Source organism: Cyprinus carpio, chromosome B13 (assembly GCF_018340385.1).
Source record: "Cyprinus carpio isolate SPL01 chromosome B13, ASM1834038v1, whole genome shotgun sequence".
Classification (NCBI taxonomy): domain Eukaryota; kingdom Metazoa; phylum Chordata; class Actinopteri; order Cypriniformes; family Cyprinidae; genus Cyprinus; species Cyprinus carpio.
Window position 1 is genome coordinate 25,530,777 of NC_056609.1, and position 27,940 is coordinate 25,558,716.

The 27,940-nt window shown below is 34.5% G+C and overlaps 1 protein-coding gene across 1 annotated transcript; it reads right to left on the bottom strand.

Moving 5' to 3' along the window:
* Positions 1–1,494: 1,494 nt before the first annotated feature.
* On the bottom strand, positions 1,495–27,476 carry LOC109100548 (regulator of microtubule dynamics protein 2). Its single transcript, XM_042737429.1, has 13 exons — positions 27,422–27,476; positions 26,403–26,484; positions 25,085–25,503; positions 18,305–18,316; positions 16,998–17,175; positions 16,420–16,522; positions 15,599–15,659; positions 8,050–8,124; positions 7,191–7,269; positions 6,227–6,325; positions 4,407–4,460; positions 3,226–3,306; positions 1,495–2,964 (listed from the first exon to the last, which is right to left on the bottom strand). Exons 3-13 carry the CDS (start codon positions 25,495–25,497, stop codon positions 2,917–2,919), a joined length of 1,203 nt encoding a protein of 400 aa, XP_042593363.1. The 5' UTR covers positions 25,498–25,503; positions 26,403–26,484; positions 27,422–27,476; the 3' UTR covers positions 1,495–2,916.
* Positions 27,477–27,940: the final 464 nt, after the last annotated feature.

Here is a 27,940-nt window from a genome sequence, read left to right on the forward strand (position 1 = left end):
TGATGCGTCTCCACTGTTGGTTGTAATATTGGTGAAGTAAATCCACAACAGTACCCTATAATCCACAATTGTTGTGTATGTTTGTTCGCGCTTGCCTTTAAAATCGACACTTACTGCGCATATTCCATCTTTATTTGACCCTCTAACTCTAGCACTCTCTTTTCTTTAATAAAAAAACTAACACTAGCTTTCTAATCTTTTTGTATTCTATCTGTTTTCTTTTCATTATACAATTAACAAAAGCAAAAAGACACTAGCTTGCTCTTTTTCTATTCTATCAGTTTTCTTTTTGCTTATTATATTATTAAAAAAAAAACTTGTTTCGTGTACTGCTTTAAGCTAACTGAGACTTGTTATAGCACTTGTATATCATTGCTTTTTTGTTGATTTTGATTGCTTCCATTGTCCTTATTTTGTAAGTCACTTTGGATAAAAGCGTCTGCTAAATGACTAAATGTAAATAAATATCTACACACCTAACACATATTACGCACGCGCATGAAGTCACCTTTCTCACGGAAATGATAATGGTGGCGTTTTCAAAAACTTACGTTTCGAGTCCCCAAAACTGTAAGTAAACAGCCCCAAAAACAGTGAAACAATTATCATCACTAAAATATCACACCTCTGGAAAAGGCTCTCAGCCAATCAGAATTAAGGACCAAGAAAAAAAAAAAAAAAAAGAGGAAAAAAAAACTTGAAATATTAAAATATTTTCGCAGTGTTACTGATTTACTGTATATTTGATCAAATAAATGGAGCCTTAGTGAGCATAAAAGACTTCTTTCAAAACATTTAAAAATCTTACCGACCCCAAACTTGAACAGTAGTGTTAATATAACTGCAAAAAGTAAGAAGCGATAAAATGACTAATAACCAAAAACATTATGAATAAATGCAGACCACCTCAGGTACCTTTGGTTATATGATGTCAATCCATATAAAACATGTCGGTACAGAAGTCTCTGATTGGAAGCTGTTTGCTGCTGAAGACATCCTGTGGTTCTGATGTAAGGAAAGGCAGATGTCCTGACATGTAAAGGTTATTTCTGTTTACAACTGATGGGTGTTGAGTCCGTATGAGTGCCCTGTAATATCTTGTCAGAGGCTTGACACCCGAAAATCAGCCCTTTTTCTTCCATGTCTTCCTTGCATTCCCTATATGCTTGGCTTCTTTCTGGAGAAGAGTATACAGGCATAACACCAAGTGAAAACTATCGGACCTACTTAAAAGTGAAGTGTATGATTTCTATGCCACTAAACATAATTGCATAAATAAAAATAATGAGAATTATAACAGTTGTCATTCAGAGGATTGGGCGTAGACTACAGTGCCACTAAAGCTGCAGAAATAAGGACTTCGCTTTTAACACTGAAAGAAAGAAACGTGGAAAAAAGACAAGTTATGTAACAGTTGGCAATTGTGCCACACCAATAGCATTAAAAATGAAACATAGATTAAATCTATGATCAACATACAACACACAGACTGAATTCACCTTATTGTATATTGTATTGAGCAGCAGAGATGAAGTGATGATCTTCATACGCACAATTACAATCTCAATCACCAATAATCAAAAATGTACCATACAGAGAGCAAATGCCATCATTTTTACATAAAAATGCATACATTTATAATGCTGGATGCCAACAAATGACATTAAAACAATTTTAGCAATAACACGAGGGGAAAAAATTACATTAGACTTACATGGTCCCCATAATTTGTCTGGGATTTAGAAATCATCATTGGTCAAAAAATAATGTCTAGGGATTAAAATCTACACAAGTCATGTGAGTTATTAAATTGAACTACAAAAATATAACATTCGACAAAGAGAATGTGATTAACAAGATTAAATCCAGATGGAGTTGTTCAGGTGTTCCTAATAAAAACTGCAAAAGACTGCATTTCATTAGGGAGCATTGTGCTATGAAAGGTTAAACATTTTTGACAGATTTTCAATTTTGCAATTTCATATCAGCAGCTTTTTTTTTGGAAGAACTAAATATTAAATGTGCCAAAGTTCTTCTAAAGGTTTGTTTCAGACACTTCATGAGGTTTACAGGTTTATAGTCATAGTGTTTTGTAAGTTATGTCTATGAAATAATCATTAATAATTTTGGCTTAACAAAAACAGAAAGAAATTCTAATTAGAAAGTACACATAAACATGCCCCTAAAAGGCACACAAAAACAAGTGGAACTGTCAATGCATGCTTTTAATGCCAACCGGACAGATCTTTCTTGTTTCTCTTTCTTGTTGACTTCACGCTAATAATCAAATTTACTCATCCAGTTAAAGTGTCTTAATGATGGATTTGTTTCTTACAAACTAGACTGGAATAGTGTTGTTTACTTGTGGATTATTGTGATGTGTTTATCAGCTGTTTGGACTCTCATTCTGACGGCACCCATTCACTGCAGAGGATCTATTGGTGAGCAAGTGATGGAATACTAAATATATCCAAATCTGTTTTTAAATGAAGAAACAAACTCATCTACATCTTGGATGACATAAAGGCGAGTAGATTTTCAGCAAAATTTCATTTTTTTGTGTAATTCATTCTAAATTCATTCTAACAGCAGCCACTGATGGTCACTGTGGGTTTCAATAGGTGACAGCCACTCAATGTATTGCCACTATAATGATGTCTAAAATGTACTTTGGGAAAAAGAAAAAGACAAAAAGAATTAAAAAGAAACTGTCATGTAAAACACATACAGTATTTTGTGCATAAACTAAAAATAAACAAAATATTGCTGCTGGTCTTCCCTTTAGTAGAGGAATAACGTGGCCTGGCCAACATTAGTAGTTCATATGTTGGGTTTGTGGGTAAACCGCTAAAGTCGAGTCACAGTCGAGTTCAAAGAGATGGAACACAAAGACAGACAGCTTTTGTTGGAGACTTGTTAAAGTGATGAAACAAAAGAATCCAATTCCTTCTGTGCCTCCTCATCCTTTAAAGAAACACACACACACACACACACACACACAAACAAAGAATTACAAAGGCAAGAGACTCGTTCCTGTGGCTCAGTGGTAGAGCATTGCGTTTTGGGTTCAATTCCCAGGGAACACACATACTGATGAAAATATGTATAGCCTGAATGCACTGTAAGTCGCTTTGGATAAAAGCGTCTGCTAAATGCATAAATGTAAATGTAATGTAAATGACTCAAACTACAAAAAAAATCAGATTCATCAAAATAAGAAAACACCTCTTTAGTCTGAATGTTCATTGCAGAGGCAGCGTCACACATCTGTTGGGCTTGTCTCCTCTGACCCAAGTCTTTGTAACACTGACAAGAGAAAAGTGATATAGGCGCAGTTACAGTAACACATTACAATGTTCTCAATGTTCCTTAAAGGCTTTACTGGCTCAGTTTCAAAATCTAGTGCACTGCCCAAGTAGACCGTATTAGTGTGTTGCATACATATGTAAGATTATCTAAAACTCGGTGAAAAAAAAAATGCATTCACTGAAGTTGGTGGAAGAGAAATGAGAAATGTCAATCATATACAGTACTACCATTCAAAAGTTAAGAAGTCTCTTAATCTCACCAATGCTACATTTATTTGATAAAAATACAGTAAAACAGTGATCATTTTAAATATTATTACGATTTTCTATTTATATATATATATATATTAAATTGTTTTTAATGTTGAAAACAGCTTTGTGGGATTCTTTGATTAATAAAAGTTGAAATGTGCCCTTAATGCATCCTTGCTGAAAACAAAATATTTCCATTAAATAAACAAAAAAATAATGACTGACCCCAAATTTTTTACATGCAGTGAGATTAAAAATAATGAGATAAAAATAGTATTTAGCAAACATTAGCTGAGAGTGCCTGCAAAAACACAGCAACATTTATGATCCCACTTCTGTAAACTTTGAATGCTGGATTTGACTTGTTATTAAAATGTAACCATTACAAATAGTTTAGGCGATTTCAGTTTTTTAAGTACATAGTAGCAGGTAACACTTAATTATTAATGTTTGGTAATATACTTAATTCAGATATGCTCAGCAAGACTGGATTTATTTGATAAAAAAATACATAATTTAAAATAATTGCTGAAACATTTCCAATTATTATCAATGTTGATAAAAGTATTTGCAGTTTAATATTTTTTTGTGAAAACCATGATACTTTTTGCAGGATCCTTGTATGAATAGAACATTTTTAAAAAAAATGGCATTTATTTGAAATCACTTTCTATATTGGTTAATATTTAATATAGTTAGGATGCTGCTTTGGAAGGTAGTTGTCTATGTAGGTGGTTTTCAGCAAGGCAGCACACTAGGTTTGGAACAGAGCCAACAAAATTCCCAATGTCATTATTAATCAATATTCAGTTCATTAATAAAATAGTGAAGACCTGAAGTCATTACCTTGGCTAAAAACACATAGTTGAATTTTGAATACTTGGGACTGATCTCTTCTACCTGTAGAATCAAACACAGGACAAAGCAAATGCAATCTGTCATTCACAGTCAAACTGAAATTATTTATCGACTACAGACTGTAGATGTCTAAACACAGACTGTTTATGTAACAGATTTTTCGCATTTCAGGTGTAGTTAATTAAATGAGATCATGAAAAACACATCTCTCTTGAAAGAAGGACTGCACTGCTGGCAGGCAAACGTCTATAGGGTACTTTTTTAAACACTTGCGTGTTAAATAAGATATTAAACAATTAACATTGTAGGCAGTAAACCTCCACTCTGTAATCAGAGCAATAAATAACACTGTCGACATTTACGAGACTTACACAATCACACAAAATATAAACACTGCAGTAGCCACAAATATGAGGTCATGTTTTCAACAAAGTAAACTACAGGGTTCCTACACCATTTGATAAACAGATTTTTAATGATATATACATAATCTTTCAGCAGTTTATGATTATTGGATGAGGATTTTACAGTGAAAATCCTAGGTCTTTTTCCTCATATTTCTAGGTTTACCATATTTTCTTTTGGATTTAAAGGCCTTTTTTTTTTTAAGTCTTTCTTTAGTTTTAACACCTTACCCACTATAGCAAAAAATAAGTAACTTGTATTTTAAATTGTACATCTAATACTAATAATAAATTAACCACTTTTCTTTTAATATATTAAACATTAAATGTATTTTATTTATCAATGTTAAACAGTATACTATGATGAATAGATTTATTTATTTTTTTTTTTTTTTAATTTTGCAAATATCTTTGCATTTGATGGAAATGGCTTTGACCAATTTAATGCATCATTTCTGAATAAAAGCATTAATTTCTAAAAATGCATTCCCAGCTTTCACTCTATTATGAAGGATTTCCACTAGATGACAGTTCTGCATGAACCTCACTTTGTAAATTATAATGCAGTACCACGTATGTTACATTCAACTAAAAAAAACCTAAGGAGATCATAGCTGTACTGATGCTTGATTTTATGCACCTACTGCACCAGTAATAGGTTTAGTTTCCACATACTTTTGGCCATGTAGCATGTAAAGCTGGATTCTGTATGAAGCGTAAGTGTAAGTGAATGAAGAGACAATACATTATTTGGTCATAAGCTGTTGGTATATTTCTGTTTTTTTGTACAAAATAAGACTATTTATGATTAATGACGAAGAGCAACTCCCCATTTATTTCCTTTAATCAGCTGTGCTGTTGCTGTAACTCTCCAGAATGTTGTGTTGTCTTGGCAGGGTGCAACAAGTCTAAGCACAGACCCTTAAATAAGAAGTGATGGCTGGGATACAAAGGCCAGGAGAACATCAGAGAAGAGAGTAACTTGTGTAAAAACACTGAATGTAGGAACACAGGTCAAGCGCTTTCAGAAATGAAAAGGGTTTGTTATTTAAACTAGGACCTCTAAGACAAATCCCTCTACAGCACATACTGTACTAAGAGAATCTCTGCACAGTTTATGGCGGGAAAATCTCGAAACCGGATTGGTTGTTGGAACTGCAGATGCAAGACATAAAAAAAAAATCTGTCTACCTACAAATTGGTGGAAATGTAACAAATTAGCCAAATAAAAATATCAAATTTGCTATAAAAAAGTTATTAATGTTAAATAACTCATTTTATGCTTATAGTTATAATCTGTTATTTAGTAGCTCTTATCACCTACCCAAACATCACCTATTTGTTCAACTGTTTGGCCTCTTAATAAAGAGGCTCTTTACACAATCAATCAAAGGCACGTCTCACCTTGAGGAAGTTCTGCAGGGCGTCCTGGACTGTGGCACTGGGTGGCTCTCCAAACAAAGTAGCAGCAACTTTCCTCTCTATCCACGTACATTGTGACACCTGCACACAACATGTTTATGGACAAAGTAAAAAACAACAAGAACTCCACTTATCAACATACAGATAGGCCTATTGCCTAAATTAATTAATTAATTAATTAATTAATTAATTAATGATTGAAAACAATTTATATTAAAATCATTAAGAAACACCTTATATAACATTACACCTTACATTAAGAAACACTCAATATATATTCATTGAAAGTTAATTTACTTGAAAATCTAAATTGCATGAGAAAATTCATTTATGCAAAAAAATACTGAAATAAAAAATGATTTTTGCAGCACTCAGAAGTCTTTAAACATTTTTGACCAATGAGTTTTCCAAGCCCCAAATTTAATTTATTTATTTTTTATTTTCATCATTACACAGAATGCACTCACTGTAAATATGTATGCTTGTTCAAAAGTTTTTTTTTAAAGAAATCAGTACTTTTATATAGTAAGGATACACATGACAAAAAATGGCAATAAATAAATTTATTATGTTACAAAATTTAAAATAATGCTGTTCTTTGAACTTTCTATTCACTAAAGAATGCTGAAAACACACACAATGATAATAATTCTGTTTTTACTTGACCTATAATTAAATAAATGTAGTCTTTGTGAGACTTTTTTCGAAACATAAAAAATCTTTTCAACCCCAAACATTTGAATGGTAGTGTATATTCACTATAGACATTTATATTTATTATTTTTGTATAAAGTTTGGCCTGTCAGACTTTGAAGTAAAGAAGAAATAAATTTCTCTGATATTTCCAAGCTTTTGTTCATGAGCGTGGGAACCCTGATTCAGGCTTTAACTACCACAATGTCATGAATATCCCAAACACATTAATACCAAACGCTCAGTCACTCACAGCATAACACCAGCGGCCCAGCAAGTAATACGACAGAGGATCTTCAGGTTTCAGCTCAATTGCTTTATCCAGATGATCCGAGACAGAGAGAAAGAGAGAGCAAGAGCGTGAGAGGTTACTTTCTATGTGGCACGACTTGTCTTTTTTGCTGATCTCTACAGCTGAGATACCGCAAATATTTCTCCTGAACTCGCACGAACACAGAAAAACCCACCACACGCATCTGTCATTCAGCTCCTCGCTCTCTCTCTCTGCTAGCTCACCTGCCAGGGCTCTGCAGGTGTGTGGTGTTTGGAAATCTAGCTGACAGCTAACATAAAATACTACGTGTATCAGGGACTGATCTGCTCTTATGAAATACGTGTGTGTGTGCGTGTGGTACCCTCATTCTAGTTCCTCTTGTCTCAGATAAGATTATAAACACTAACTCTCACAGAAGTTGATGCTATGCTCCCATCAACACATACAACCACTGAAATCAACTGAAACGACCTTTTGGCTGAGATCACCATATCATTTACTGTCCTTTAACTCTACTCCACATGAAGCACAGGAATAACTGTGTAAATAGTTAAAAGTGGAAGTAACTGGAAGTATCTACTTCATATGCTGACATGAGCCTAGCGGCAAACAGTCCATCTGAACTGCTCAAATATTCTGCTTTCTGTATTTAAGCTTTTAACATCCTGGACTTAAAATATACGGGGCGGTATTTCATATATTTGAATTGTTTTGATGTTGTTTTTAAGTGTAATGCTCTACAACCTAGCAATTAACCTGTATTTGTCTACATATTTGACATCCAGTCAAAACATAAGAAACTTGAACATTGTGTAAAGAACAAATATGCATACTCACCTTAAAAAGATAACCATTTTTTATTTTATTCTGAATAGATTCATATTCTGACAGGAGCCCACAGAGTATAGCATACCTATGCAGAGACAGACAAAAACAGAGAGAGAAAAGAAAACAGTAATTAGTAACATATGAATAGAAGCTATGCTATATTCTATTAATTATAAGAGTTTACATCATTTGTGTAGACAGTGATAAAACCGAATGTGAAGGATAGGAACCATCGAACACTAAGAAGTATTGTGTCCAAACAACACAGATCTACTGCAGAAAACCTCAATATTCACCTTGAAGACCCTGTTTTCACAAAAACCAACCACAAAGAGCTTCACAAAGCCAACATCCATGAAAAAGCTGCAACTGATAAACCTTCAATCTCAGACACCAATGTTAAAATGCAAAAATGATGGAGTCACGATCATAAAACCTGGACAGTCTGAGCACCAAAATGAACTTCAACATCTGCTCTGGCCAGATAAATGACCTCACTTGAATATTATCAAACCTCTATGGATTGTTTTGGAGAGTAACTGTCAACTTGAGACTATACAGTGGTTTAGGAATCTATTCTGAGAAGGTTAGAAGCTGTATTAAAGAAATACACTTCTAATTAATAAAAGTAATAAAGAAAGATTTCAACATTTTTGTCAACGTTCCTACAATAATTTAATGCTATGATATAAGCACCAATGAACAGATGAGTACAAAACTTGAAAACAAAATTAACATCAGCCTTTCAAACTATAAATATTGTATCTAATAAGAGTTACAAGTAATTTCTCATTACAAAATCCGACTCTAATTACTGACTGAATAAACCACATTCAAAGCCGCTGTAAATTGCTAATTAATGCACACTTGTGCCAAATTGCTAGTTAAACCACAGACATTTAAACTAATGAACCGACCTGCAGAATAATTTTCCTGATGATTAATACTAATACATTTAACTAGACTGATTTATACAGATTGCTGTCTTTTATCATGTTGCTACTTGAGGCTATGCAGTGATTTTACTATACCTGCCCAGTGATTTTTAAAGAAAGAAGGAAAGAAAAGAATCACGACTGTAAGTAAAAAGAGACTGATGTGCGTGTGTACATGTGTAGTTACAGTGTTTTGAAGGGCTGGTTCAGAGGTGATCAAAGCTTTTCCAGCATAGCGATGTAAATCCTGCTGGTACTCACAGCCAGACAATGGAGCCGGGCACAAACACCTTTTATGTGCACGATAAAGAGGTGAAGAGGTCAAATGACTGTCACAGGAGGTGAGAGGGGCTCCGTTTGTCTGAAGCGATTGGGGGACAGATTCTGTAGCCAAAAGCCTTCGACCTTGAGCTCACAAGAGAGAAACTCAACACCAGCACAGACGTACCTTGATGGATCGACTTACTATACTTGTGTGTGTGTGTGTGGGGGGGGGGGTGTGCTGTGGGAATGAAGCTCTTTTACTAGCTGTTTAGACTGCAAAATAAAGGAAAGTTAAATGAATCTAGAAAGAAATTGCAAGAGCATCTATTTCAACAGAACTTCTGTCTCATGCATTTTAATTCATTGATTGGTAGATGAAGTTAAGATTGTGCTGTACTGAATAGTCTCAGCTGCAGGCGACACATCCACGGACCACCCACAGTCTGCTTACTGACCATCTGAACTTCTCAATCTAGCCAGATCTAATCTGATTGGCTGCCTTTGTGCAACTTTTGAGAGTAAGAATACAGTTTTTTTGGAATTAGGAAACCAAATTGAATTTACAAGGCTAAACCGAAAGAGTGCTGCAGGGATGACATATTTTTGTAAGCCAAAACCCAGAAATGAAATAAGGTTTGTGGTGAATACAAGCTCAAGATATTTGCTCATTTTATTCTATGACATACATCAGTAATATCCACTTGTGCCGTTTTTTAAGTTTTAACTTGTTTTGAAAAGCAGCTAAATGGGACCATAGTGCTTTTTGGACATTCATTTAATGCATCAGAGTGAAAAGGTAAAATCCACTAGTTTTTCTTTTTTTTAAGATTTAAAGAGTTGTTGGAAACTTTGTGGTGGTGGCATTGAAGTCATGACCCTAGTGTAGTTCATTTATAGCCTGCGTTTAACTTTTTACTTCTAGCAAATATATTCAGGCCAAATTAATCAAAGATTTGTGAACATGACTCATTCATCATTAACTTTTAATGGTCACTTATTTTCTGTAATAATGCAAAGGAAAAATCTTATTGGTTTTTTGTCAACAATTAAACCAGATTTGCACAAATTGAATAGCATACTCCACTTTGTTTTCTAAGTTGCCCGTGTGATCAGAAATGATGTCTCCCAAATACAAACTATGGATTACTAGAAATTCTACACAGTTTCTGCTAAATGGCATGATAAATGTAATAAACTCACTTTATGTGTTGTTGAAATAGTGTGTTCCTGTCAAGGTAGACTTTATGCTGTTTGTCAAAATTTTGACTATGAACTGAATAACTGCAGGTTTTCTGCTTTCATAGAGGATGACTGAGAATGAACATTGCATCAGCTTGTTGAGTAGCTGTTTTTTGAGCTTGGCATCACTGCAGGACAGACAGTGTAGGAACACATTTCATGTATTTTCTCCCAAAGAAAACAAACACTTGGGCAAGTTTTGGCAATTTCTCTGTCTGGCTACTGTGACTCAATGGTGCAGAGTTGGCCGGTTATATTGAACTCTCTACACCAAACAGAAGATCACAAAGTCTTTGATGAGATCTTTGGGTACGGAGACGACAAATGCCAAAAGCTCCGTTTCAAAACCAAGTTTGCTCCCTACATAGACAGCACTTTAAAGTTATCATAGTCATGCTATTGACATGAAGGCTGCAAAGCTAGGCAGCAACATTATGCTGATACCTAATTTTGATCGAATTCCAAGAAAGCATCAAATATCTCCTTAACGAACAGACCACTCCCAGAATACATTGCAATACGCTAAGTGAACCAAGATTACAGAGGATTATAAAGATGTATTTCATTCAATACTGACAGATATGTTATAGTATCATGATTTTAGCCTTGCAACATGCTGGCATCAAAGTCTGTAACTATTCGACTGCAATTTGTTGCTGCCTGTCACTTATAAAGTTCAATTTCTGTTAGAAAGCTGCCTATGTAGACGACAGACACTGGTTTTGGAACAGAACTAACAAAGTAAAAACAGCCAAAACTGACATCACATTCCTGATTACTTATTAAAAATGGCAGTGCATGGACATAAAAGTTGAAGATCACCAAAAATAGCTCTTATGATGAATTACAAATAAATTTGAACTGAAGCAACATGAAGACATACCAGAAGTGATTACTAATAACAACTGCTGGCAGAGACGGTACAGGTGGGGAGAAGGTTGCTCAATGTTCCCGGGGCTAATTCCTTCCCCCCTCCTTTCACAGATTGGTTTGTGAAGTGTTTTTATTCATTGCTGTCATGTTCTGGCAATGCCCAGAGGCCTGAACATTTAACCACAGCAAAGTAATGGAAGCCAGTGGCAGACGTTCTGCTGGCTGAATGAGCACGTCACACACCTGACAACATCTTCTCACGCCAGGAATCTGGGATTTCCCTCCACAGGGGCATTATGGGTAAACATCCCCAATAATAAAAACTGTTTACCATATGTGGATACTTGGTGAACAAAAATGTGCAAATATTGTAAATTAAATTTTTGCATATGCATTTTCAAACATTCTTCCTAGAATTTGTTTGCATATTAATTTGGGGCTGGTTTTCTTTAATAACCACTGATAACCTCCTTCAAAGATTGTCTCACTGTGTTTACTTCTGAGCACGGTTTACAAAAAACTAACTGCATGCTCGCAAAAAATGACAACAGCCATGTATAAGGTGGCTTTGATACAGCATCCCATTCATGCATAACCAAAGTCTTAATCCTAGTCTTACCTACAAATTAATTGCTGCCTTGCACGCACTGATAGTTCCTGCAGGAAATTCAATTCTAGTTTCATAATTAAAAAGACGATTTAAAGCAGATGATGTCGAGTTCATCGGAGTTCACCGGCCATGAAATATTAAAGAACATTTGTGAGTGTTACCGGCCATGAGTGTTAAAGAAAACAAGCAGATGTTTGTTACTCTATTAGTGTAATTCTTTATGCTCAGAACAGGTCGGGGAGGTTTTGTGAGCTTCAGGCAGTTTCCAGTGTTCTGGAGTGAAACTTCTGTAAAGTTTATTCTATCTTGAAATGTGTGTGTGTGGGAGTAAGAGAAACAGAGAGCAAAAACAGAATGAAAATGACACTAGAAAAGGGAGAGAAGGGATTTGTACAAGAAAAAGTGTGGTTTGGCCACACTAACGATTGCTTAGAGTCCTTTCGGTGAGTTGAAATATTATATAGACTCATACACACTCATGCATACACAAACACAAACCACACAGAAAGAAAAGGGAGAAAAAAAAAATCAGCCGAACACTAAGACTTGTGGCTGCCAAAAGATTATGTAAGTTTAATCAGTATTTTCCTCATGGGCAGAGAAATCCCCTGAGCAACTGGCCACAAACAAAGAGGTCTAAGAGTCAAACTGATCGACAGAAAGAACAGACTCCTTTTACCTCTCGGCTCAGAACAGAAAGTTCTCTCTCATCACCTTGGGCTGAGCATTCAATAAAGTCTCAATGACAAGAGCTGCCATTGCCATTCAAGGTCAAACTGCTGCTCCGTTTGCAAGGAAAACCAGCTATGTTGCAGAAGGGAAGGATAAATGAGCTTAAACCTGACAGAAACCTTCAGCTCAGGGAATCTGGCTAAATAAACATCAAGCCCCAACAACTGAACAAATTACAAATTAAAAAAAAAGAAGAGTTAAACATGGACAATGTATCAAGACTTTCTAATACAGATTCACTCAGAAAAGAGTTACCAGCTGCAAACAGTTCAGTTACATTTACTGATATTACAAGTCAAGCTGAAGTGTTGTGTGGTTGCCTGAGCATTCCTATGCAGTTTCTAAGTTTCCATGAGAATGCAAATGATGCGGTTTAGGAGAGGTTTTTGTTCTGAGAGCTCAGATTTATGATTTTCTAGAAATGCATGATAAAGTTTTTAAGGACGGACCAGTGTCATATTAAATCACTGTTAATGTAAGATCTTTTTGCCCTATTTATCATCTAGAAATTAAAACATCTTAAAGCTTTGAAAGGTAATAGCACACCTCTCCTCAACAAGTGTCACCATTTGAGAAATTATTTATATCTGCTGAGTAATGCATCCACATTTAATACTTATAGGGTTAGTTGTTTGTTCAAATCCCTAATATAAAATTTAATTCTTGTGTAAATCATTCATACTGTTCCAAAAAAAAATGTATTCATCAAAGACTTAAGACTTAAAATGACAGTAAGGACATTTAGAATGTTACAAAAATTTCAAATAAATGCTGTTCTTTTTTCTTTTGAACTTTGTATTTATCAAAGAATCCGGAAAAAGGTATCCCCACTTCAACAAAAACCTTAGGAATAAATGACATTTTAAATATATTAAAATAGAATCTATTTCTAATTGCAATAATATTTCCCAATTTTGATGAACATAAAGACCTTAATCTTACCCTAAACCCCAAATGACTTCAAACTTTTTTTTTTTTTTGTAAATCCATTTAAAATTAAATTACCAAATGTTTAAATGTCAAAACATGCTAGAAAAGTTTTACATACAATGGAACTGGCTCTGCTCATGATACAAGGATATGGTCATAAAACTGTATTATAATGTATCCTTCACACACTACATCATTAAGCAGAGCTGCTGCAAAAAGGACAGGCCAGAATTCAAGAGCTGAAGGCCAGATCCTTAATGAAAACCATAATGCCAAGGACACATCACAGATAAGAGCAGCAATAACTGAGATGTGTGTGTGTGTGTGTGTAGGTCACAATGACCTTCCTCTGTACTCCATGTGATAATCCTGGCATCTGTGAGGGAACGGAAAGCATTGCAGAGGGATTCACGCAGGCAAAATAAAGACAGAGAGATCAGTGAACATACCTTCATTAAGACACCCTGTACCTAAACAAATGCAAACACATGCTGCACAGCTCACAAGAACTGTAATATGCAGTGTTAGACACCGTAAACATATTAGAATGCATATTACAATATTTGTAAGACTTGTGCAATAAGCATATTAACCCTTCCTATTACAATATTTAATTGATTGACTGCCTTCAAAACAGTCAAACCATTACAGCTCAAAAAGATTTAAATTAAAGGGAGCCGAAATAGATCTTACAGTCAACTGCTTTCAATTAAAAGAAAATTAGCAGGCAGCTTGCCCTGTGCTTGGATTAGGCAGGATATGACTTCTGATGATATGAATCTTTCAAAATGCGTTAAGTGATACGTTTCATCATGCAATACATGAAGCTATGAAGCCATCATGTGTCTTTGAAAGTGAGGAAATGTCTGTCTCTCACATTTCAAAACTATATCAACAATGTCAGATGGACAGGCACAAAGGCATCCACATATCATCATGTCAGTCAGTCCACTAAATGTTTAAATGCAATGACAAAATATGCTTTATGCCTTTAAAATGCCAATAAGAGGTTTGGGGTCAGTAAGATTTATTTATTTTATTTTTTCATATTTTTAAAGAAGCCTCTTTTGCTCAACATTGAGGAGTATGATGAATAAATGAATACAGTATGAATGAATTGATGAATACAGTAAAAAGAGTGGTTTTTACTATAAAATATTTTTACAGCTTAAAACAATTTTAAATGCATTTTAAAATATATTCCACAGAATTCAATTCAATTCAATTCAAGTTTATTTGTATAGCGCTTTTTACGATACAAATCATTGCAAAGCAACTTTACAGAAAATTAAGTTTCTACAATATTTAGAAACTAAAGAATTAAAAAAAAAAACCTTTCTGACCCCAAACCACTGAACACTACACCAAAACTGCAACAAAAACACAGAAATTGCAAGCAATTAAGTAGGTGTGTGTGTGTGTGTGTGTGTGTGTGTGTGTGTGTGTGTGTGTGTGTGTGTGTGTGTGTGTGTGTGTTTGTGTGCGTGTGTATTTATATGTTAGCTTGGGGCTGTCTTTGCATGTGTTTACATTCCTGGGGTGTGGTGATGCTATCAAGAAGGTTTTGTAAGATGAGTGAGCATATCCAGAGGAGCTGGCAAGCCTGAAAAACACCTCCGGTGCAGGACACCCACACACACACACACACACCCACCCACATATACATTCAGAGACCCACAGACACACCAGAGCCCAGGTGCTACAAACAAGTATGCAAATGTGTTTCTCTACTTATGAGGGCCAGATTTCTGAAAAAGCTCTCGAATAATGTAAAACCTCTTAAAAAAACAACTTGAGGATATTGAAGCCACACAAACTCCAGTAAAGTCTAAGCTATGCCAAAAGGTGTCAGTAATAGGTTTCGTGAAAGACTGGAAATTAGCTTGTATAGTCAGTTTCAACAGGTTCATTATACGTTAAGTCAAAAGTACTAGTTAACTAGACAACAAATTGATTTAATATTAACATGAACTTACCACTGATGACCTTCAGCACACTGTGGATTGATGGAAATTGCCTCTTCACCAACTTTTTTTCCTAAAATAAAAAAATGCAAACAAAATAAACAAGATGTGTGACAGACCAGCAGCATCCAATGTGTTTTCAGTCCTAAATAAAACAAAAATTCAAAGGTTTATTTTGCAGAAGATGATCATACACCAGTTTACAGCTGGACTAATGAGACTTCCTCTAAAGATTTAAATAGAAGTGATAATTGGCCTGCTTCCAAACTTTGACACTAAAGCCTTTATACAGAGAAGTGACTGAAGAACAGCAATTATAAAGGCGCTATAGTAAAAAAAATTGGAAACTGAACTAGTTGATCCTGTCCCTACATACACACATCGACCAAGCTGCTATTGTGTTACATTTAATTGGCAGGGAGAGAAGAAGAAAACGGAACAGAAAGACAATGGAGAGTGCAGACGGATTAAGAGTAAAACACAGGACACACGAGCATTCATAACCTAAAGACAGACAACACTTGTCTTCTTCACAATTACTGGTAGTTGTGTTTTCATGAATAAGTCAAGATGGTTATAAAATAATTAGGCTATAAACAAATCTTAAGTCAACTTAAATCAAATTTATTGGCAATTAATTAATAAATCACACTTCATTTGATGAATCAATATTTGTGGAGAACATTTGCCAAACAATGATGATTCATTGCTATTTCATGGTAGTTGAAAGCAAGCACTACATTTTAACCACCATGTCAAATTATTCAATTCTGGCACAAATGTCTGCAATGTTTAAATAAATGTCAACCTGTAATCATAAAAGCTGTGATTACCGTTCTCAGCACAGCTCTTCTTCTCTGCAAGGTCTACAGCAAAATCATGTGCATCTGCATAGGCTCTGGACAACCGCCAGAGGTACTGGCACTTCTGATCAAACTGTAAGCACATACATAATGCGTGTTAATAAAACATTCTACTAATAAACCAGAAGCCACCGTAAACCAACATTTGGGGAAAGTATGACTTTAGAATGGTTTTGAAGAGGTCTCTTATGCTCATTAAAAATTAGTCAAAAATAAAGTTATATTGTGAAGAATTATTTTGATTTACACTGAATAAATTCCTAATTTTCTGTTCATTCTTTTTATTATCAATCTTGAAAACAGCTGTTTTACTTAATATGGAAACCATATATTTTTGTGGAAACGGGGACACATTTTTTTTCAGGATTCTTTGATGAATAGAAAGTTAAAAAGAACAGGATTTATTTGAAATAGTTACAATCACTTGTAACATTATAAATGCCACTTTTAATCAATTTAATGGATCCTTGTTGAACTAAAGTATTAATTTCTTTCAAAAACATTAGAACTTATACTGAGCCCAAACTTTTGAGCTGTAGTTTGCAAACCTCTGCTTTCCTCTCCAGCAGAGCATTCAGGCCTTGTGCTTTCTCTGCCCCGTTACAGCTGTGCAGTCGGTCTGCTTTCTGCAGCAGGGCCGTGAGCTCATCCACTGGCTCCTGCGGTGGCTTTCGGTCATCGTCACTTTCCTCCTCCTCCTCAGAATCTGTCAGTGCCGTTATATACCTGTAGCACACAGCAGAGAAGACAGTGAGCCTATATCTGTTGTTATGCTTAAATTGGCTTCTTATGAGACTGACACTTGACAGACCAAAAAGCTTTTGATGTGTTACACAGGAATGTCAGTGCTTGACAACAAGAACATAATTTACATGTTAATTCGGTTAAATGTATTTTGGAAAGCTGAAGTGACTCTTTAAAGGAACAATTCACCCAAAAATGAAAATTTGCTGAAAAATTATTCACCCTAAGGCTATCCAACCTGCAAATTTGGAAAAATTTTGCAGTACATCACTTGCTCACCAATGGATCCTCTGCAGTGAATGGGTGCCATCAGAATGAGTCCAAACAACTGATAAAAACATCACACTAATCCACATGACTCATGTAGATCAATTAACATCATGTGAAACAAAAAGCTGTTTGTTTCTAAGAAAGAAATCAGTCATAATGTTTTTAGTCTTGTCTGAATCAGGAGAGAGATATGCACGGATTAAGCACTGTTTACAAACAAAACCAGTCCAAAAATGTTTTAAATAAAATATGTTGTAGATTTTGATGTGAGAGGACAACAGGAGGAAGCGTTATTACGGACTCACATTTTGGCCAGAAATGGCATTGATTGATGGACTGGAGTCATGTGGATTACTTGTGGATTATCGTGAGGTTTTTATCCGCTGTTTTTTTTATTATTTTTTTGGTGGCAATTATTTGCTGAGGATTGTTGGTGAGCATGTGTTGTGATGATATTTTTCCAACTCTGTTCTGATGGAGAAACAAACTCATCTACATCTTGGATGGCCTGAGCGCGAGTAACTTTTCAGTAAATAAAATTTTTGGCTGAACTATTCCTTTAATTCAAGACATAAAAACAAACTCAAATACATTCACATTACAGAGGCCAAATGGATTTTTAAATGCTTTACAGTATCTTCAACATAAAAGATACCTCTCAGGAAGCTCAGGCAAAACAACATGCTTAAAATGTGTTTTCCCTACACAAGTAGGTAAAGGGCTTTTATTTGGAGGCCAAGCACAAGTTTGCTAATGAATGTACAAACTTATAGGCGTTCTCACATAGGTCACTGATGCAGTCAGTAATGGATATGCATTCATAAAGTGTTTACATGCAAACCATCCACAGGATCTGTGCACATGTGACGCAGGCTAATTAACAGTTTACTGAGATTGCCTGTTTCAGACTGACACCTGAAGGCTTTCATGTAAAAACACTGAGGGTTGTTTATTTTTCTTACAACAAGACATGCAATACCTGCCTAACATTTACAGCCTTCGAAAAGCGTCCCTTTTCAATGACTGTAGGCGTGCACTAACACTCTCAGCAGCTGAGATGAGTGTGTAAAAACATTAATTACAGGTTAAAGTACAAATGAAAGACTTGAGAAAAAGTGAAAACATAAAAGGCTTCCATTAAGAGCTGGCACCTGAAGCATTTGCGTCATTCGCGGTTCGTGAGAACATTTGAGACTTCGAGCGATATTTCTGCAGGGATGTGTTGGAGCTGGAACCTCCGAGGGCACTTCAATGTTACATACAAGACTGTCGCTCATGACAGTTAAAGGAAATCACTCACAGCCGGAGTGTTTTTGATTTAAGGGGCTACAGTTACACATTAACTGCCAGAGATCTGAGTCATTTTGGCCAATCTCATCAGTCTGTCTGAAATGATATCGTTCTCAGAGCCTTATTATGGCTAAACGTACACTGGCAACTCTTTTTCTGCAATGTCATCCAGATATAATTATGAGTCACATACCAAAACTAACTGAATTTGGATATCCTCAATGCAAAACAAGCAATAAACAACAAAATACTAAATACATATATTCCAAGTTTGGAAAATTATCACTTTTGAAAGAAGTCTCCTACACTCACAAAGCTGCATTTATTTGACCAGAAATAGAGTAAAAACAGTAATATTGTGATATATTTTAGAATTTATTTTTTTTGCTTTATTATGTTTTAAAATTGAATTTGTTCCTGTGATGCAAAGCTGAATTTTCAGAAGCAATTAATTCAGTCTCAGTGTGACATGATCAGTGAAATTCAATCATTTGTTTACAGAAAAGCAATTATTAATTATCACTGGTGCTCAATTACTAATAGTAGTTCTTTTTATTGTCAATGTTGAAGTTTTTGCTGCTTAATATTTAGAAATCATGATACTTTAATGAAATATTGATATTTTTTTTATTAATGTTAATTTTATTAATTATAAATGATTTCCACAAAAATATTAAGTAAAAAAAACTTTTTCAAAAATGTTTATTGGGCGGGAAATCAGCATATTAGAATTATATTTATTTTTAGGACTATGTGACACTGAAGACTGGAGTAATGATGCTGAAAATTTAGTTTTCCCATAACACGAATAAATTATACATTACAGTATTTTAATAATTACAGTTATTTTAAATTGTAATAATGTTTCACAATAATTGCTGTTTTATTGTATTTTTGATCAAATAAATACAGCCTTGAGCTCAACATAATTCTTTAAAAAACATATGTTTCATTAACATAAAGTCTGAATGAAGTTGTCTTTCCTCTATCTGGATTGAAGAACACAGCCACACCCAGGAAAACCAGAATCTTCCACAGGGATTATTTTGATGCCAATCTTTTATCTCCCTCTTTGTGTGGCCATCATGAGCAGAACTGCAAATTCAAGAGCGCAGTGTTTGTTTGAGAGCACGTCTTACATCTGTCCTCAGCAAAGATCAACAACTGTCAAGGATCTGGCTGAACACTCGGATCTCAAGCATCATTTGGATGAACGTTAACCAACATCATTAGCACAAAGCTTTGCCTTTGCATTAGGCCTACTTCTCTGCTTCTGTTTTGTTTATCTTTGCGGGGCAGTGAAAACCAAGTCTAATCATCAGATCTCTTCATCTGACGTACAAACACAAAATTGCAAACTTTTTTGCATTTGCTGTTGCATTTTACAATTCTGTAATAACAACTCTTTTACGTTTAGACCAAAGAGTTCAGTTCAAAAGCTCTCTGCTCATTCTCATAACCCTGATGAATATGAAATCAAAATAACCCTCTTTAATGATGAATGACAAAAATATGAATGAATTTCTACTGTCCAAACTGCACTTAAAGTGGAACCAACATTTCCATTTGTCAGCAATCAATGCAATTGTGAAAATGCCACATGGTTTCCTTTCTGTATGTTTTCATTCATACATTCATTGATCCTCTCATTCATCAGCTAAAGTCTTTCTTTCTGTTTGCTGAGCATGTTCTCTCAGTGGAGGTGCTAACGAACGTTGCTGATCATGAGGTAAATCAGCACATTCCAGAACTGAAGCTCATCTCTATTCTCATTCCAGAATGATCCGCGCCTGTCCACTATTTGACTGTAAATCTGTCACATATCACAATGAACCAAGGACATTTTCTCTGAGGGGGGCAGTGCCTATTCTGATCTTTCGAATAAAAAAAAAATTAAAATACAGCATTAAATTAAAACTACATTGCAAAATATAAAAAAAGTGTTTTTATAGCAATATAAAATAAAATAAAAAATAATAATAATTCTCATTTTGTATTTTCCCCCCAGTTAAAATATATTAGATTTTTATCTGAAAAAACTATTACATTTATTTTTTTTAAAATGGTGGTAAAAATGCAAATATAAAAATGAAATCCTTCAGTTTCTGTATTAAACTGAACTAAAACTGATTAAATAATGTAATAGCTGAGGTGAATGTTGTTTAATCAATTAAATAAACTGAGAATTTGATTTAGATTTTTTTTTTAAAATAATCTGATTCAGTGGAAAATTTTCAACAAATGGATGGCACACCATATTTACAGTTATAAAAGCCAAATTTTCCTTAAATTCTCAAGAGGGCACATATTAGTGTGCATAAACTTTCAGTTGGGCTTTAAAATGGTTTAGACAGACCCTACAGAGAAAGAGTGAAGGTTTGTATACTCTTGTTTTGGTGAACAGAGAAAGAGTGAAGGTTTTTTTTTTGTTGTTTTGTTGAATGCCCTAACAGAGCTGAATAAAACTATGAGGTCTTTTATATGTTTAAATAAGTGCAGTGACTTTGTGTGGGAGAGTTGTTATGACTTCATCAGACGCAGCCTCTAGAGTTTGGACAAACAGACCATTCTTTATTCCTCTGGAACAGTATTAACCCCCAAAGCTACAAGTCAGGGGTCAGTAAGATTTTTTTTTTAAAGAAAGGGCACATTAAATTGATCAAGAGTGACAGTAAACACATTTTTAATGTTACAAGTAATAAGTTTACAAGACCCTTTAAAAGAGTTATGTCCTTCTCAAGGCTAATGTGCAAGCAGTGCCATACTTTCCACAGAACAAACATTATAATTATAACCAATTATAGCCTCATATCTTCTCAGAAACAGCAAGTCACACACTGTAAAAAAATAAATACAACTAAAAAACACAAGTTGAGAAACTCAAAAACTCACACATTCAATCACAAATGACGTTTCTGTGCTTGAGCATCTATACGTCACAACTCAATCACCCTCCAAACACAATGATGTACTGTCTGCATCTTTAAAAACATTTATTATACAGCAATACCAGACAGTCTCACAGATAAACAATGTCTCAGTCCATTTAGAAGAGCAGTTCATTTATTAAAGAGCACTCGCACATTTCTGTAATCTGACCTGTCTGCCTCTATGTAAACAATAACTTTTCTTTACATCTACAGCAATCAAACACAATAAAACGGTATCGTTTTAAACATTCAAGTATTAACATCCTTCAGCAACTAAGGCAAGCTGTGACGTGATCGCACTCAAGCAATGTAGGAACGGTGACAGAAATTACAAGCTCCTACAAGAGACAGTAAAAATTAGACTGTGATAACTCAGCAGTCACTCTTTGAGATTGATCGGCCGGTGCTTTCAAGAGAGACAGAAAGGAGGAAACTGTTTTGACAGATGAACAGTCCTTTGAAACCCAAACTGTTCCAGGACCAAATTACACACAAGCTCTTGAATCAACGTTCTGTGCTGGATGGTAGTGTTAAAACACATCCTGCCTGCTCAAAGTAAAACCATGATAACCGAGCAACACAAAAGCCAGTCATGGTCTAGGAACGCTCCAAACAGACATACAAAAACAATTTATGAAAACTGAACGCCTCAAGTGGTTCCTTTATTTTTACATTTGGAGTATTTGGATGCAAAGATGCACAAACCAAGCGGCTTAAAACAATAAATCATTTTTGGACATTGAAGGTGCTGAAGAACATAATGTGTCAAAAATAACAAGAACTAAAGTTTAATGCTTTGGAAAACAAAGCAGCATTATTTCTGAATGGCTCTTGGAGCAGAATTTAGTGAGACTGGAATGGACTTGTAAAGTGCTTAGTGCTGAATTTAGTTAACAGTTGTTCAAATGAATGACTAGAGGCAGTGGAGTTCACCTCGTCTGTACAGACAACACATGATTTGGAACGCTCTCGGCTCTCTCACTGAATCACACCTCAGATATGCACACACTTCTAATCCTTCTACAACTCTAAATTATGTTACATTTGCCCAGAGTAGGGGCATGAAAAAACTAAACACCAAAATAAATGCATATGAATTGAGGGCAATTGTCAAAACTAAGGAGATTTCGTTATTTTCCAGCAACAACCATAATAAGCTATTATTAGCTTTCAATACATGCTGACTAGCTATTCATAATAAACAAACAAATAAATAAAGCATCAAAATGAAAATGATTATAAAATGGATAGTTCCGGACCGGTCCTTGATTCTGATTGGTTGAGCCACGTTTGAAGCTGTTGTACAAACAACTCTGTTGTTTCTGAGAAACTACATTGTTTGGCGGAAGGATGTTTTTATTAGTGCTGTCAAATAATAAATTGCATCCAAAATAGGAAGGATGTTTTTAATGTGTTTTTGTTTATTTTTATATAAATACAAACACATGCATGTTTGGGCTGTGTTATATGTTAAATTATTTTTTAATATAAAATATAAATAATAAACACATGCATGTAAATATTTCAAAAAATAAATATGTTAGTGTTTATGTATGTGATTAATATTATATATATATATATATATATATAAATATACACACACCACAAATACACAATATATACTGTAAACAAAAATATTGCAGGTGATTATCATGTAAATCATTTCCAAAATATTTTATGCTGTATTTTGTGAAACCTTGTGTATATTGGAATAATGTATGTATATGCTAAGGGGGAACATAATATGAAATATATACGCCCCTTAGCTGTTATAAATCACTGTAAACCACAGTACGGGTTATGTGCTTTATGTATTGTATTTGTATATATTTATATGTAAAGTATATATGATATATAGAAGCTTTATAGCACAGGTATGTAAGGAATGTAAGTTATGGTATTTTATATGATCCTTCTTAATATATAATTACAGTCTATTATCTGTATATAACTATATACACCCACATAGATTGTTTTTTATTATTATTTTTATTAATTTTATTATTATTTTTTTTGTTTTTTTGGTTTTTATTGTTTTAATTGGTTTAACTGGAGACTGTTAATTCTTTTTTTTTTGATCCTATATATGATCATATAACACACAGCCAGACTTCTATAAAACAAACAAATATATTATGTAAACACTTTCAAACTTTTTATTATGCATGTGACTTAGACAGAAGGTGATTATCTGAAAAATCATTTGACAGGTCCTTCTAAAAAATTAGGCATATTTATAAATTATTATTTCCATAATTAATGATAAAATTAGCTTTCATATTTAATTTTGTGAAATATTTCCTTTTATTGCCCTGTATATGGCAAGCTCATGAAAACCAAAAATCCTTTATAACAGCTAAGGGGGAACGAGCTATTAACCTAAAACCCTAATATCTGAAATCTAATTCTCCCTGCAAAACAATGCCCCTTAGCTGGTTCATTATAAACAGCATCATGGTAAACCACAGCTTCACGAGGCTTATTGACACCCTCAAGCGAGAGGGTAAGACACAGAAAGAAAATTTTGAATATTAGGCTGTTCCCAGAGTGCTGTATCAAAGGCACCTTAGTATTGTGGAAGGAAAACAGTGTTTCACAACGAGAAGAGTATGAGGAAACTCAAGGACGAATCCAGACCTTGGGGGCCCTGTGAAGCTTTATGGAGTCACATCCAGAGACACCGTGCACAGGCGAATGCTTTACAGCAGAAGCGCCTGGACCTTTACAGAGAAAGCTTGGCACTGGAAAAGTTCAGTGGTTATTTTTTTATGCAAATCCTTCATTAATAAGGTGCAGAGTTCACAGTCTGGGGAAGGAAATGCCAAAATTTGTTCCGTAGTGATTCTGGGGTGCTGTTAACTTGGACTGTGTTTATCACAGGGTCATGCCACTACTGAGAGCACTGCAGCTTCCATGGCTGAAAAGCTTTACTGGGATGTATTTGTAAACCGGCTCACAGTGCCAAAAAACCATATGGAAATTACTGATATAACAACTCTTTTAAAATGTATATTGTGAAGAGAAATGAGAACAAGAGTTGAGTTTTTAAACTGTAATAATAACACCTCAACAGTAGGCTTACTGTTGCCACGCCGCATTTCACTGTCCCCGATATTTGATGCCTGCCTTCATATGCTCTCTTTTTTTGTATTAAAAAACTTGTTTCTGTTATTGCCTAACTTTTTAATGAATGTTTGCAAAATGATTGATCAGACAATAAAAGCCCTGAAATAAGGTGTGAAAGTTTAATTTTTATCTGAACAAATGGAAATAATTAATACTTATCGGTCACAATAAGCATTTTTTGCCTTCCTGTGAATTTTTTGCCTGTTGCTAAAAATAAAATGTAATTAAGTAATATCTGTCGGGAAGCATTTTTTGCCTTTCTATGAATTAAAAACTCCGCCTCTTCTGAGCTTTGTCCTTCACTTGTAGCTGAGGCACTCGCTTTTTTTCTCCTGGTGAGAGTTCGATGAAGGGTGCTTGCTTTACGAGTGGTGATATCATCCCCACTCCGGCCCCTCAGCTGATCTCTGACGTTGTCCTGCAGGTGTGGAAGTGCATCCTTCAAGGCTTTTACCTCCTCTTTGAGCTCAGACACACAGTGGATCAGAGCTCCCAGCCGATCCAGCACCTCCGCCTGGCCCGTCTGCAGACCCAGGCTGCCTGCCGTGTGATCTGCGTTGCTCCTCAGGTGTAGGACTCTGCCACCACCCCCTGCTCCTATTTTGCGGAAGCAGACAATCGCCAAGCTGATCCCAGCAGCCCCTGCCAGAACTCCCAAAGCCAGAGCCCTGCTGTCCGCTTGAGCCATCCTAAACTACAAACAAAAAGTATATTTTTATATAGGCTTTTTTCTGAACTGAAACATTACAAATATTATTTTAGAAAAAAAATCTATAATATTAAAAACATTTATATTATTAAAACATATGTTTTATTATAAACATTATATTTTATTATTAAATATGTTTTTTTTTTTAAATGATTTGGTTTAAGAGGATTATTCATCCCTCTAACCCCCAACATATTAAAAAACTGCTATTATCATGAAAAACTGCTAGAAAAAGCATTTTTTGTATCTCACCAATATATTTCAAGCAAAGCGTGCTTTCTTGTAAATATTATTCAGTTTAAAATCATGGTCATTTTATCGGTTTTTCCTGTGGCCTCAAATTCACTTTCCATCCTGTTAGGTAGATTTTAAAACTAATTTAAATAAATGTGTCATAATGAAATCACCCTTTTTTGGAAGCAAAACAACAGCAGAAACATCAGTGAGTAGCAATGGATGTATTCTGTGAGGTTTTGTGGTATATGTTGGCTTATTTTACTCTAAAACATCCCATCCTGTTTGATATAACTGAAAAAAATAATAATAATAATAATAATAGATTGCTAAAAATGTCAAGTTCACACCGTTTCAGTCTTTATTTTCACACGATCAGCAAGAAAAGAAGCACTAATAATGAAAGTACATAAATATTCTGGTACAGGCTCTCAATTCACCTTAAAGATAAGATTAAAAGTTCAGAAAACATTTAAACCGTAGCAGTGCTATTATAAATCAGCTGTCAAGGTCTTTACAGGACTATGGGATCTGTCTATATACGTACATGTAGCGGATACTAAAAAATAACGTTATAACAGCATCAGAGCGGCAAAAACATAAAACATACGTATTAAACAGCGACATTCTTATAAAAGAGCAGCTTTTACCTGTTCAAACGCTCCTGAGCGAAGCGGTGCGTCTGCAAAAACAGTCCGTATGGCTCCGGTGCTTGATACTAAAGGTTCCGCCCTGATAATGCAACCATACAGTACAACTTCGGTTAAAACTTACGTAAAAATAAATAAATAAATAAAATTAAAAATACATAAATTAAAAAAATAAAAAAGATTAAAAAAAACCTTTGCAAAAAAAAAAAAAAATAACATAAAAAAACACCAAAAAAAAAAAACTTTTGCCAAACCAACGTAAAAAAATGTTTAATACTGAGAAGAAGTTAAGAGATTAATATTTAATGATTATCTAACAAAAGGAGTGAAAGAATGCAGGGAAAAGGATAATATAATATAATATAATATAATATAATATAATATAATATAATATAATATAATATAATATAATATAATATAATATAATATAATAGTTACTCTCAAAAAAAAATGTGTGATGCAATATTCAGCTTTTACATGGGAATCCTGGGAATATCATGGTTGTTTTTGTTCTCACAGAGCAGCTACTGTATACTTTGTACATTGAATACTGTCTCTATAAAGAGGCACCATCATTAAGAAACACACTTTATTGTGGTGCATATGTAAAATTGCAGATCACAGCTAGACAATGTTAATGACCTGCCAAAAACTGATGAGGCAAAGAATCAAAGTTCATTGAAATCACTCATTAACAGAGTTGCACTTGCGATCTGCATGTTTAATGTTAATATAAACCACTTTACAATGCCAAGAACCTAGCTTACTCCAGAACAGACTTCCAAAAAATTTACAGCTAGGTTAAGCTCAAAAACTAGATCTACTTGTCATGCATTTAAAAGATCTGTAACTTAATCTACAGTTGCATAAATAATGTCCTGAACACAATTATATGCATATATATATATATATATATATATATAATATATATATATATATATATATATATAAAATAAGACCAAAACCCTGTCTAACCATCAAAGAAATGTTAGTGGTTGGTTCAAGTCTGGAAAGCTTACTGTAATGGAGCGGATCTGTGGCCTTCACAGCTGTGGAGCTCAGTGCTCTGGTGAGTTTCTCTCTAGTCTATATAAACACAAATATCTGATCAACCTTGAACTATGATTTCTGTTTCAGCTGCTCTGATTGGCTTTAAGCATCTTTGCAAAAACATTCACTTAATGACACTACTGGACTCAAATAAAGTATACAAATTCACTGTATATCTATTAGCCTTGTTATTGTAATAACATTGCTGAGATGATTTATATTTATGTTCTTGGTTATGTTAATGTTAAAGGGATAGTCCACCCCAAAAATGGAAATTGTGTCATCATTTACTCACCCTTAAGTGGTTTCAAATCTGTATGGCTTTCTTTTTTTTTTCTGCAGAACACCAAAGAAGATTTTGAAGAATGTTGGTAACCAAGTTCCGGTTCTTATTCAAAATTCTTCAAAATATCTTCTTTTCTGTTCCACCAAAGAAAGAAAGTCATACAGGTTTGGAACAATGTGAGGGTGAGTAAATGATGACAGAA